The sequence below is a fragment of the Cebus imitator genome, unplaced genomic scaffold (genome assembly GCF_001604975.1).
Source record: "Cebus imitator isolate Cc_AM_T3 unplaced genomic scaffold, Cebus_imitator-1.0 Scaffold538, whole genome shotgun sequence".
Taxonomy (NCBI): Eukaryota; Metazoa; Chordata; class Mammalia; order Primates; family Cebidae; genus Cebus; species Cebus imitator.
Window position 1 is genome coordinate 816,506 of NW_016107853.1, and position 13,300 is coordinate 829,805.

General features: G+C 57.8%; 1 protein-coding gene across 4 annotated transcripts in view; it reads right to left on the reverse strand.

The window, feature by feature from the left end:
• Positions 1-13,300, reverse strand: part of SLC5A10 (solute carrier family 5 member 10) — a 71,677-nt gene that overhangs the window by 422 nt on the left and 57,955 nt on the right. For 2 of the 4 annotated variants that reach the window (XM_037733566.1, XM_017514932.2), the window contains 5 exons: positions 8,304-8,411; positions 5,309-5,459; positions 679-847; positions 336-551; positions 53-110 (listed from right to left, as the gene is read on the reverse strand). In XM_037733566.1, the coding sequence (XP_037589494.1) occupies positions 53-110; positions 336-551; positions 679-847; positions 5,309-5,459; positions 8,304-8,411 (702 nt within the window). Of the gene's footprint in view, positions 1-52; positions 111-335; positions 552-678; positions 848-5,308; positions 5,460-8,303; positions 8,460-13,300 lie in introns of all 4 variants that reach the window. The other 2 variants (XM_037733564.1, XM_037733567.1) reach the window with 2 other exon arrangements.

The following is a 13,300-nucleotide window of genomic DNA, read 5'->3' on the forward strand; positions in this document are numbered from 1 at the left end:
TGCCTTCAGCCCCAGTGTCAAAGTGAAGGAGCGCCTAGGGTCACCCACTTACCTGCTTTGGTTACCAATGGCAGGTCCCGAGCCAGGGTCCACCAGGTAAGGTTTTCAATCTGTAAGAAATGAGTGGGGAGAGGGATGGAGGTGGGGGATGGCAGGGTGGGAGTGACCCACACAGGATCAAAGGTTGGGGATGGCAAGATGGCAGCCGAGTTCAAAAAGAGATGGAGTGAGGGAGTCCAGGGCTAGAAAATTCGGAGTCAGAGAGGGTCAGGGACCAGAATGGGACTAGAGTAAGAAATTGTTGGGGTCAGAGTCAGGGGTCAGGGCTGGCTCACCTGACCACCCTGTGGGGGCGGGGTCAGCAGGCTTCCGACCACCACCACAGCACCACTGAGAGTGAAGAGGGCGACCGCAAAGTGCAGGTAGTGCATGCTCCCCAGGATGGCCGGCCGCGTGTCTGGCTCTCCGCAGGGTGGGGCCGGGTTCAGGAATTCCAGGACCAGCCTCGTGGCCCCCACCACCAGCCCTGCTATCAGGCCCCAGAAGGCCCCCTGGAGAGGAGGGAGGCAGGGCATGTGGGGCTACCGGAGGAGGACCAAGGCTCCCTCCAGAGGCAGCAGAGGAGGACTGGAACAGACTGTAGCACGTCCCCAGGGAGAACAGTCTCCCGACACCCACCTGCTCGTTGGCACGTCGCCAAAAGATGCCCAGGACAAAGACCGCAGTCAGTGGGGGGGCCAGGGAGCTGGTCACTGACTGCATGTAGATGAAGAGCTGCCCGCTGTTGGAGCCTTGCAGGACGGGGATCCAGGCCACACTCACGCCGATCAGCGCCACTATGACCAGCCTGCGGGTGGGTGGAAGGCAGGCGGAGGTCGGAGGTCGGCCTGGGTGGCCCTTCCTTAGCCCTCTCCCACCTCCCTTGGTCACTAAGACTTGCGTTCTCATCTTTCCCCTGCTGCCCCAGCTGCAGCCTCCTCCCTGGTCTCTGGGCCATGCCACCAGTGACCTGGCCAGTCCTGCCCTGCTCCAAACTCTTTGGCAGCTCCCTGCCTCCTGCAGGTGCAGCTCCTGACCCTCAGTGCTGTCTGCTCCTTCCCTGCCCTGGGGTCTCTGTGGAGCCAATCCTTAGAGCTCCGTGCTGGCCACCCAGCCTCTCCGTCTTGTCTCTCCTTCAAAGCACTTGCCCCAACCACTACAGGCTGATTTACCTGGTATCTACTTGTTTACTGCCTGCCTTTCTTTCCCCTCCCCTCCCCTCTTCTCCCCTCCCCTCTCCTCCCCTCCCCTGCACATTAGCTCCTGCCCGCTTCTCCCAAAGGCCAAGAGCCCCCTCCACAGCAGGCACATGCTTCACTTGTTCATCCAACTGGTGAAGTGGCCACTTGCGTAGGACACTACCCGAGGATCTCCAACCTGGTGGAGTGGGACCTGGTGCAGCATTCAGAGCCCAGCAAAGAAAACAGATGAGCCTGTCACCTACACTCAGGGCTGGACTGGAGCAGCCCAGAGGAAACATCAATCTAGGAGGGCTTCCAGGGGGAGGGACCACCCCAGAGCCTTGGGGGGCGTGGGACCCAGCTAAGGGGACAAAGCTGGGGCAAGGCATCCATCTGCTCCTCACCTCTGTGTCCTGGGTCACAGTTGGTATTCCTTACCCCCAAGGTGGGTGGTTTGTGACTCGCTGGAACCCTGGCCGTGGTGGCAGGGGTGACAGAGCCTATGTGTACAGCTAGGGTGGGTCCTTCCCCCCTTCTGTCTGCCTTCCTCCCTCCCTTTCTTCCCTTCTAGGCCTGAGGGAGAGGGTGGAGGAAGGAGGTGCCACCTTGATTAAGGCTAATTAAACCCTAGCCAGGCAGGCAGGCAGGCGCTGCCCTCATCAAAGGCCCAGGCGGACCTCCATTAACGCCTGCCCACCCCGCCCTCTGCACACAGCTCCCCCACCCAACACCAGACGCTGCATCTCTGTGCCAAGGCCGGGGCCACTCTAGCCAGGACCTCACCTTCTTACCCTGCTTTCTTACCTGGCTGCCAGAGGACCCCCAAACCCAGAGGGTGCTCCTTCTGCCTGGAATGTCACCCCCTCCCACGACACCATCAGGGTGGACAGTGCCCTCCAGCATCTCCCTGGGCTGCGGCCACCCTTACTGTGGAACCCCTCAAGGAGGGGTGTCTGAGATCTCTCTGAGTCCCACACAGGGTTTCCAGGAGGCTGTGGGCCCCATTTGTGCAATGAACAACTGAGAACACAGGTGGGAGAGTGGAGAGGGCAGTGACGGAACAGTGGGCCCAGAGGCAGGGTCATCGCTGGCCCCCAGCCTGTGATGGCTCCCCAGGCTCCTCTCAGCTGGACAGCACCATCGTGGTCACTGGTATGGTCCTGCACCCGGCCCTCGATGGCCTCCTCTCCAGGCCTCTCGGCTGTTGGTCTTCTCTCCGTAAGCCCTGCATCTCCCTGACCGAGGCCCTTGTGGGGCCATTTCACCCTGCCCGAGATCCTCGACCCACAGGGCCTAGGAGATGCCGCTCTGATGGTGGTATTCAGGGCCGGGGGAGCTGAGACGGCTTTGAGAGGCTGGGGGTGTTGAGGGTATTCCAGTGCTGCCAGAGGGAGGGGAAGTCGAGCTGGCCAGCCTGACACCTGGCACGAGGCCCTTTCTGCTCTACCCAGCTGGCAGCTGAGAGAACTGGGGTCCAGAGAGGGTGAGCAACCTGCCTTGTAGCATACAGCCTTGTGCCCTGCTCCTCAGGGATGCTGAACGCCAAGCTCACAGGGCTGGGGGGTGGGGGGTTGACTTGGCAGAAGAGGTGGGAAGGAGGGTCAAGGGCACAAGCATCTGGGTGGGTGGGTGGGTGGGTGAGCTGGCACAGCAGGAGGCCAGGTCAGGACTTTGGTTGCAGGTGGGAGCCTGGGTGAGGAGACCAGGAAGTAGTGGGTGGGGGTCCCAAAGGCCACTGGGCAAGTACAGGGGCTACCAGTGTCCCAGGGCCAAGGCACACGCTGGGTGGCATAAGGGCATCCAGGTCCCAGTGCCCAGAATGCTGGAGCATGGAGGGGCTTAGAGCAAGATCTGGCTGCAGAGGAGATGCATGGTCAGAGAGGGGTAGGGTCTTCCCCAGCCACACAGCATCTGAGGAGAGGCAGGGGAGCCAGACGGGGAGAGGTGGTCAAGAGTCTGAGTGTGCAGGACACGAAGACATGGAAGTGTCCTGCGCTGTGAGAGGTGGGAGGCTCCTTGTTTTGGAGGAGCCATGAGCCCGTGGATGAGCTCATTCGCACCTGCCTCTGGCATGTCCCAACAAGGCCCTTCCGACAGAATCCTGGCTGTTTTGCATCCCCGGGATGGCTGCCTGGAGCTCTGGAGCAGACCCCACCCCAGGATGGGTGCCCTGGGCTCCTGGCCAGTGGGTGCACTGTTGGTCAAGCTAAGTGCCAGAAGGCTGGACCCCCGACCAACAGAGTGTGGGCCACACTGCTCAGAGGACAACAGGAGGGCGGGACTGGTGATGTGGGGAGGGCACAAATAGCCAGACACGTGCACATGGGAGCTAATCTCTGAGGATGTAAAGGCATGAGTGACAGAATGCACTGGGGACAGTAGCTCACACCTGTGAGCACTTTGGGAGGCCAAGGTGGGCGGATCACCTGAGGTCAGGAGTTTGAGACCAGCCTGGCCAATATGGTGAAATTCTGTTTTTACTAAAAATACAAAAAGTACCTGGGCATGGTGGCACCCGCCTGTCATCCCCAGCTACTCAAGAGGCTAAGGCACGAGAATCGCTTGAACCTGGGAGGCGGAGGCTGCAGTGAGCCAAGATCACGCCACTGTACTCTAGCCTCGGCGACAGAACAAGACTCTGTCTCAAGAAAAAAAAAAAACAAAAACAGAATGATACAATGGACTTTGGGGACTCAGGGGCAAGGATGGGAGGGTGTGAGGGATAAAACACAATACACTGGGCCAGGTGTGGTGGCTCACGCCTGTAATCCCAGCACTTTGGGAGGCTGAGGCGGGCAGATCACCTGAGGTCAGGAGTTCCAGACCAGTCTGGCCAACATGGTGAAACCCTGTCTCTACTAAAAATACAAAAATTAGCTGGGTGTGGTGTCAGTCGCCTCTAATCTCAACTACTCAGGAGGCTGAGGCAGGGAATTGCTTGAACCCAGAGGTGGAGGTTGCAGTGAGCCGAGATCGCGCTACTGCAGTCCATCCTGGGCGACAGAGGAGACTGAGTCTCAAAAAAATAAAAGACTACACATGGGGTACAGTGTACACTGCTCAGGTGGGGGGTGCACCAAAATCTCAGAAGTCACCACCAAAGAACTTATTCATGTAACCAAACACCACCTGCTCCCCAGACACAGCCCCTGTCCTCTTGAAGGGCTCACACATGTGCAGAAGGGTGTTGGGGAGACCTCTTGGCCTGTAATGGCCATGTGTGCTGTGGGAAGAATCTGGCAAGAGTCCCTGGGGTATAGAGGGGAGAGGGCTCACTCCTTGGCTGAGGGTCTCAGGGAGGACTGCACGGAGAAGGGCGACACAGACAGAGTGTAGACAGATCAGAGTGAGTCATCCCGGTGAAAAGGGAGGGGACAAGCCGGGCTGGGAGGAAACAGGCCAGAGCTCAGTGGGGCCAGGGCCACGGAGGCTGAGGGATGTGGCAGCCCAAGCGTGGCCTGTCCTGAGTGCTGGCCCGGGGGCCCTCTGTGGGTCAGCAGGGAACCATCAGGAGGGCTAGGGGCCCAGTTTTGTGGGAGACAGAGCGATCTGTAGCATGGCTGGGGAGGGGAGGGCTGGCCCCTGCGGAGGGAATCTCAGTCGGGGCAGAGACGCATCCCAGATGAGGCTGCCGTCACACAGAAGTGGACAGGAGAGCAATGTGAGGGGTGTGTGGTTGGGGTACACTGGGCCCTTCTCCTTCCTCCTTCCTGGCATCCACCTTTCTCTCTTTTTTTTGAGAAGAAGCCTCACTCTGTCACCAGGTTGGAGTGCAGTGGTGTGATCTCGGCTCATGCAACCTCTACCTCCCAGGTTCAAGCGATTCTCCTGCCTCAACCACCCAAGTAGCTGGGACTACAGGTGTGCGCCACCATGCCCAGCTAATTTTTATATTTTTAGTAGGGACTGAGTTTCACCATGTCAGCCAGGATGGTCTCAATCTCTTGACCTCATGATCCTCACGCCTCGGTCTCCCAAAGTGCTAGGATTATAGGCGTGAGCCACCGCGCCTGGCCCTGCCATCCACCTTTCTCTAAGTGGCAAATTCCCGCGCGTCCCTCAAAGTCAGTACCGGCGCCACCCCATACCGGCCCACCAGCAGAAGCTCCCTCTCCCCGGAGCGGGGCCGCAGCCGCCTCCAGATGTCCATGGTGAAGAGCGTGCTGCTGCTGTTGAAGATGGAGGTCAGCGAGGACATCAGCGCGGCCAGCATCACTGCGATCATCAGCCCCCGCAGACCTGGGGTGGGACGGAGGAGGCGTGACCCTGCCCGGCCTTGCCAAGGCCCGGGAGCCCCTCCCACCTGGGCTCTTCTGCCTGAGGCTCCCCCACCATTCACATACCCCTGCAGGTGGAGGGCCAGGAGGGAGAAAGGCTGAGGAGGGTGGTGGTGATCAAGACCCCAAAAGAGGAGCCTGGGGAAGCCAAAGACAAACTGGGGGGCCTTTGGAGCTGGCTGCTGGCGCCTATGGCTCGCTGGCAACCCCAGGCCGAACGGTAATGACTCATATTGCTGAGGCTGCGATCAGGCCTCTCCTTTCTGCAGAGCCCGGTGTTGACAAAGCACTTTCACACCCATGCCTTCGTCCCGGGAAAGCATGATTAACCCGCCTGACAGATGAGGAAATGGAAGCTCGGAGAGGGGAAGAGATGGCCCGGGGACTCGCAGCAGGCCAGCGGCAGGGCTTTGGGGTGCGGTGGGGTGGGAGAGGAAGGCTAAGGCGGGACCTCTGCTTGGAGGTCACGCCCTGGGCCAGATGCACAGCTCACCCCAGCTTGCCGTGGCCCAGGCTCTGGAATTTTCCGCCAAGTCTCGTGCATGGCAGGACCCAGCAGGCATAGTGGATCCCTCTCTCCTTGGCCCTGTGGTTCTCCACAATGGGAGTGAGAGCTCCCCTAGGCAGTTCGGGGAGCATTGCTGTGCAAAGCCTTCTGGGAGTTGTGGGCTCAGGAAGGCCTGAGGGTGGGGAGCCCTAAAGAAGGTGGAAGGATGCTCGCCCACCCACTCAGTGCTGTGTGGCTTCAGACTGGTCACCTCCCCTCTCTGAGGATTAGTCCAAGTCTGTCTCTAAGGACTCTTGCAATTTTAAGTACCTCCTTGACCTCCATAAACTCTTGCCCATCTGTCCCAGGATAAGCCTGACATAGGCCCCCCTGCCCTGAAGGCACGGCCATTTATTGCCTGGCTGGGTTCTGAGTCTGGCCTTGGTTCTTCGTCTGATTTGCTGTGTGACTTCCAGGCGTCTCTGAGCCCTCTGTTCACTTGTCAGAAGCTGACTGGGATGGAGCCCAAAGGAAACTGAGTCGAAATACGGTTTTCCCCAAAACATTGCCCCACCCCCTTGTGTTGCTCATGGAGATGGATTAACTTGGGGCTTATTCCATCCGCTTCTCCTAGAGGAACTCAAAGCCTAGAGAGGGACTGCAGCCCAACAATGGCTCCATGTCAGCCCTGGGGGCTTTGCGAGTGCCCGTGCCCAGAACAGAAGAGGAGAGCGAAACCCCAAGGTGGAACCACAGCGTGGCCAAGCCTGCACCAGGCATTCTCCTTATGTCATTATGTTTAATCCCAGCAACAACGCTGAGGGTGGGTAGATGCCATTATCTCCAATTTACAAATGAGGACACCCAGGCTCCAAGCAGGGAAGTGGCATGCCCCAAATATCTTGGCCAGCGAGTGGCAGAGCCAAGATCTGATCCCCGATCTGTGCACTCACTTCCCTTGGGCCCGAGCTCTGCAGGAGGGAGGGAGGGAGGAGAAAAGAGCAGGGTGGGACTCACCTGGGGGACCAAAAGCTTTCAAGAAGAGAAGATTAGAGGGAGGGGGTCAGCGCGAGGGGACCAGGGAAAGCTCCAGCACCTGAGAATCTGTAGAGGAAAGGTTCAGGCTGCAAGGGCTCAGGAAACTTTCCTCTTTTTGCTTAGGGTCTGACCTCTCACACCCCTTGCTATGTTGCTTTTATTTGCATACCTCCTGTGATGGGAACTCATCACTTCACACTAGAATGGCAGGGATGCTACCACCTCGAGAAACACGGAAAAAGCAAAACTTGCCCCCTAGTTCTCCCTGTTGGCTTGCAGTGTCTCGGGGTGAGGGGGTGGTGCAGAGGATAGACACTGATGCCTGCAGATGTAGGGGACTGGGTGTTCCTGAGCACCTGACCCTAGCAGAGTAAGCAGTTTGCGTCTTGGGTTTGTGTCGCAGTCACTGTAGAACTTCAGACAAGTCACTGTCTCTCTCTGCCTCAGTTTCCCCATCTGTAAAATGGAGCCAACAACCCTATCTCATAGCACTTAATGAGAAACTATTAGTAAAGTGCCTGGCACCCAATGGGCATACAAGAAGAGAGAGTGGGTGGCCTTTCTCAAGAGATGGTACAGCACGAGGTAGGAGGCTGGGATGTGTGGGCAGATGCATCAGGTTAGAATCCAGCTTTGCAGCTTACTTGCCATGTGACCTGGGCTAGGTCGTTTAACCTCTCTGGGTTTCAGTTTCCCTGTCTTTAAAATGGGGATGATATAGACCAGGTGCAGTGGCTCACGCCTGTAATCCCAGCACTTTGGGAGGCAAAAGTGGGTGGATCACCTGAGGTCAGGAGTTTGAGACCAGCATTGTCAACATGGTGAAACCCTGTCTCTATGAAAAATACAAACATTAGCCGAGTGTGGTGGTGCACGCCTGTAATTCCAGCTACTTGGGAGGCTGAGGCAGGAGAATAGCTTGAATCCAGGAGGCAGAGGGTGCAGTGAGTGGGGGTCATACCATTGCACTCCAGCCTGGGCAACAAGAGCAAAACTCTATCTAAAAAAAAATGGGGATGATACTAAAAGCACTAGGGGTTCTCGAGAAAAGGAAGCCAGTGTATCACCTGGGAAGCTCTGGGGTTGGTGGCGGCACACAGTGGGTGTTCGAGTGTTTTCTATCATGAGTGCATCCAGTCTCCTCCATTAGGAGCAGAACAGCCCATCTGGATGTCACCCAGCATCACACTGGATCCAGAGTGGCCTCTGCAGCCCCCACTCTCATTGGGCCCCAGGTTCCACTCCACGCCCCCACCCGGACCCGCACCCACACCGCCTCACCGATGGGCATCAGTTCCATAACCAGCTTGGGGTAGGCGATGTTGGAGCAGCCGACCTCAGCCCCGCAGGCCCGCAGGCACTCCGATGGCACCACGCAGCCCACGTCATCTGCGCGAGAGACGGACACTTGGTGTCTCTCCCCATAGATATGGGCACCTGGGTGGGCAAGACAGGGCTGGGCCCAGACCTGCTCCATCAATACCTCTGACCTGTTACCACTTGGCCCTGGGCCTCAGTTCCCCAATCTGAGCCATGGGGAGGGCGTGGCCTCTGAAAACCCTTTTCCCACCTGCTGCTCTCCATCCTAACCTTCTCCCTGGTCCCACTTCCCCGGGCCGGGGACTCGCCTGCATTGGCCCTGCTGTGTGAGGTCTGCCATTAGAGTCTATCTGGGGCACGAGCCTCCCTTCCTCCACTTGCTTCCAGCCTTTCTCCCCAAAGGGGGAAATGGAGGCTAGAGAGGGGAGAGGCCAGCGGGATGGGCCCTGCCCCAGGCACTCCACCTGTCCCCTGGGCTTTGTGTTCACTCAGAGATAAGTTGACAAGTCGTGTCCAGGGGCAGCCAGCTTGAGCGTGCTGTCGCCCAGCTGCAACTCATGCAGCAGGACCATGGTGAAAGCCCACGTGCTGGCAAGGCCTGCCGCTCCAGCTTCCTGGCTGTAGGACAGGGGGTCAGAGCCCATCCATACCCCTGTCTCCGACTCTGGGGTCCAAGCTTTAGTCCAGGCTATTTCCTGCAGCAGAGAGCTGAGCCGACGCCCAGGACTCTCCAGTCACTCAGCCTTTCCACAGTCTGTAAGACCCTGGGTGACCCAGACCCTTAGCCCTCCCCGCACGTCTGTCCTCGCTCCCGCCTGAGGCCTCCCCAGCGACTGCCTCCTTCCCGCCTTCGGGTCTGTCCTCCGTGCCCCACTCTCCATCTGTCCCCTCTTCATCGCTTTCGCTCTTCCCTTGTCATCCCAGGCAGGACTTGGACATGTTTACTTGGTTCTTGCCTCTTCCCTGTGGCAGGTGAGTCCCGAGAGGATGAGATTTGCCTTGTGCCGTGCCCCCATTGCTGGGGTGCTGCACACGGCTCATCTGTTGAATGAATGAAGGGCTCATGAATTTCCCAGGTTCAGGCCAGATCCCGAATGAACCCTAAATCCACGCATCCCTTGGCCTCCTGCCCTGTGTGGGGGCAGAACCCCAACCTGCATCCACCGCCCTGAGGTATGGGGCTCCCTCACTGCTCTGCTCAGTGAGATTTTGCTGCTGTTGGCAGTCTTAAGGCAGACTTCAGCCTAGCGACATGTAGGGATGGAAAGAGTTGACCCACATTCACTTTTTCCTCCCATGAAAGACTTTCTAGGCCGGGCGCGGTGGCTCACGCCTGTAATCCCAGCTGTGGGAGGCCGAGGCGGGTGGATCACGAGGTCAAGAGATCGAGACCATCCTGGTCAACATGGTGAAACCCAGTCTCTACTAAAACTACAAAAAATTAGCTGGGCATGGTGGCGCGTGCCTGTAATCCCAGCTACTCAAGAGGCTGGGGCAGGAGAATTGCCTGAACCCAGGAGGCGGAGGTTGCGGTGAGCCAAGATCGCGCCATTGCACTCCAGCCTGGGTAACAAGAGTGAAACTCGGTCTCAAAAAAAAAAAAAAAAAAAAGACTTTCTAGAGCTGGGTGTGGTGGCCCATGCCTGTAATCCCAGCACTTTGGGAGGCCGAAGTGGGCAGATCATGAGGTCAGGAGATGGAGACCATCCTGGCCAACATGGTGAAACCCCGTCTCTACTAAACATACAAACTTAGCCAGGTGTGGTGGCTCATGCCTGTAATCCCAGCTACTCGGCAGGCTGAGGCAGGAGAATCCCTTGAATCTGGGAGGTGGAGGTTGCGGTGAGTCGAGATAGTGCCACTGCACTCCAGACTAGGGAACAAGAGTGAAACTCTATCTCAAAAAAAAAAAAAAGGACTTTATAGAAACCTTTGGCCCCTGCCCCCATGGGTTTTCAGCAGGGCCCAGAGTGCAGAGCTAAGCAGGAGACGATGATTACGGAAAGTCAAGACACAGCTGATGGGCAGCGCTGTGGCGGCCTGTGAGGGGCAGACAGAGGTGCCACACAGCCGCAGCGTGGCGGCCGGCATTGACATATCTGTGGCTTGGGGCTCCCTGTGCAGACTGCCCCCTCCAAAGCCCCTTTCTGATACGTCCCTTCTTAGATGTCCAGCCCATAGGGAAGGGCAGGTCTCAGACCCCTTCCTCCAGGCCAGCTGGGCTGGGGCAGTGTCCTCTACTCTGGCACCCTTGACCGGGTCCCAGTCTCCAGCCCAGCCGGTTTGAGTTACAGTCTTCCTGGACACCTAGTCCCAGTCATCCCCCTAGGCACTTTCCTGCCTCCTCCCATGAGCCCCTCCCCCCCAATGGCTTCTCCCCGCCCCCTCTGGGGCCCGCCCATGCTCCTCCCAGCCTCCTGTCCACCCCCTCTACACTTTGGAATCACAGCTCTCAGCAGATCTCTTATTTCTCAGGACCCTCCTCCCTGCCCCCACCTCTCAGTCTATGGCATACTGGGGACAAAAATTCCTTTCTATGGCATTCGAGGCCCTTGACAATTGGTCCCAGAACCTCCCAGCACCGCGCACCAGCCACCCTGACCTGCTTGTATTTTCTCACGCACACCCAGCCCTTGGAGGCCTCCATGCCTTTGCAGATGCAGTCCCTCCTCCCAGGGCACCACTGTCCTCTGACACCCACCTCCACCCTTGTTTACCTCCCTTTTCAGGGCCCATTGCAAAGGGCTTGTCCTCTAAGGCCGTCCCTGACTCTCCCAACCCCCCAGGCAGTAGCAGCTTCCTCCCAAGGGCTCCTAAGGCCAAAGATTGAATCACAGTTGTTTGTTTACATAGTCTACCTTCCCCACCAGGATGGAAGCTCCCCTAGGGCAGACACTGGGTTTGAATCATCTTGAAGTCTCAGGTATCGCCTGCCCCGTCCAGGGCAGGGCCCAGAAGAGACTTCCTGGGAACACAGGTTGAATGAATGAATAAGTGACTGCATGGTGAGGAGGAGGGAGGAAAGCCACAGGAGGAGAGGTGGAGCGGAGAAGTGATCCCAGAAAGAGCCATGAGGAGTTCAGGCGCTATTTGATCCAGCTGCCCTCCCCTGCCACCTCCACCCCCATTAGTTTTGCAGGACCAGAAAGGACATAACTTGCCTGGGGGACATAGTCAGACCCAAGACAGAGCTGGGGGCCCCATGGCAGAATTCTGGGAGCACTGGAGTCCAGGATTCAGAGGACAGGTGATAGGCCACTCCTGATGGGCTTTGAGCCTGGGGAGGCTGAATGGGACTCAGAGGACCCAGCCCTTCTGGGAGAGACAGGTGAGGCTTCGCAGCCATATACTGGCTCAGAAAGCCCGAGTCAGGAGATTCTTTGTGTTTCTTCAGCCCATTCCAGCTCTCCGCATGGGAAACCGCCCAGAGTACCACTGGTTTGATCAAGCGTCTGTGCTGAGCGGCAGGAAAGAACAACCTCTCCTTTATTAAAACAGTGGTGATGGTGTCACCAATGAAACACAGTCCCCCAGGTGCGGACTCCAGAGTAAGCAGCCCCAGGGAGGCGGGGCGGGGTGGGGGGGCGGAGCGTGAGAGTTGGGAGCTGGCAGGGGTCTATGGCTTTGCCAGCCTTCTGCAGGCCTGGGAGCTTCCCACTGGGCCCCATGTTTGCATCAGCACCCCGCCCCACCCCCTCCTGCCCCCCTTCCCCCCCCTCACCCCGGCTAGCCAAGGCCCACACCAGAACCTGACGGTTGCCCCTCATCGCCATCTCCCTCCCCATGGCCAATGCCCAGTCCTGCTTGGTTACTGGGGGAGCTGCAGCCCCTCCTTGCTGTGCCTTCTAATCTACTCCCCCTGCAAGCAAGCCAAGGGAACCTCTAAAAGCACCAGTCCGCCCACGATCCTCCCTGCTGTCACCACTCTGTGCCTCTCAGCCCCTGCGGGGGGATCATAGGCTCTAATCACAGCCTCCCAAGCCCCTTGCTACGGCCACCTTGCTCGGCCACCCTCTCCCTGACCAATTTCACCCAGACTTTGAGCACCCCCAGGCTCGCCTGGACACCTCCGGGTCTCTGTGTTTGCTGTTCCTTCTCCCTGGAACACACTTCCCACCTTCTACCCTTCCCTGGGTTTATCCCAGGGAACTCATACTCATTCCTCTCAATTCATATGGACACCTGGGCTCCTCAGGCTGTGGGGGCTGTATCCTCCACAGACCAATATCTCTATGACCTGTGACTGTCCCGCCTCCCACCCCCCCCCACGCCAGACTATGACTATGGGGCCTCAGGGAAAAGTCTGGGTCTCAACAGTGCTTAGCACAAGCAAACATGATGGCCTCTGCCAGTATCTGTTGAATGAGTGAATGATTCTCTCCCAAGGAGGTCACTGGACATAATCCCTTGAGGAGTAATCAAGTTGCTCTCCCGCAGCAACCCCAGTTTGTATCCGAGTCACGACACCAAAAAATTTTAAATTTTAAAAGGAAAAAAGTGATTTAAAATAAAAAAAATAAAAATAACTACAAAAACAAGTTCTCTCCACTCCCTAACCAGGCCTGGCCCATCCCCAGGGGCCAGTCCAGACACTGCCACTGCAGAAGGGAGCAGGAGAAAGGGTTTGAATCCAGTTCTCAGCCAGGCAGAGTTGCTTACGTCTATAATCCCAACACTTTGGGAGGCTGAGGCAGGAGGATTGTTTGAGGCCAGGAGTTCAAGACCAACCTTACCAATATAGGGAGACCCCATCTCGATTAAAAAACAAAGCCTGGGGCCGGGCGCGGTGGCTCACGCCTGTAATCCCAGCACTTTGGGAGGCCGAGGCGGGTGGATCACGAGGTCAGGAGATCAAGACCATCCTGGTCAACATGGTGAAACCCCGTCTCTACTAAAACTACAAAAAATTAGCTGGGCATGGTGGCGCGTGCCTGTAGTCCCAGCTACTCAGGAGGCTG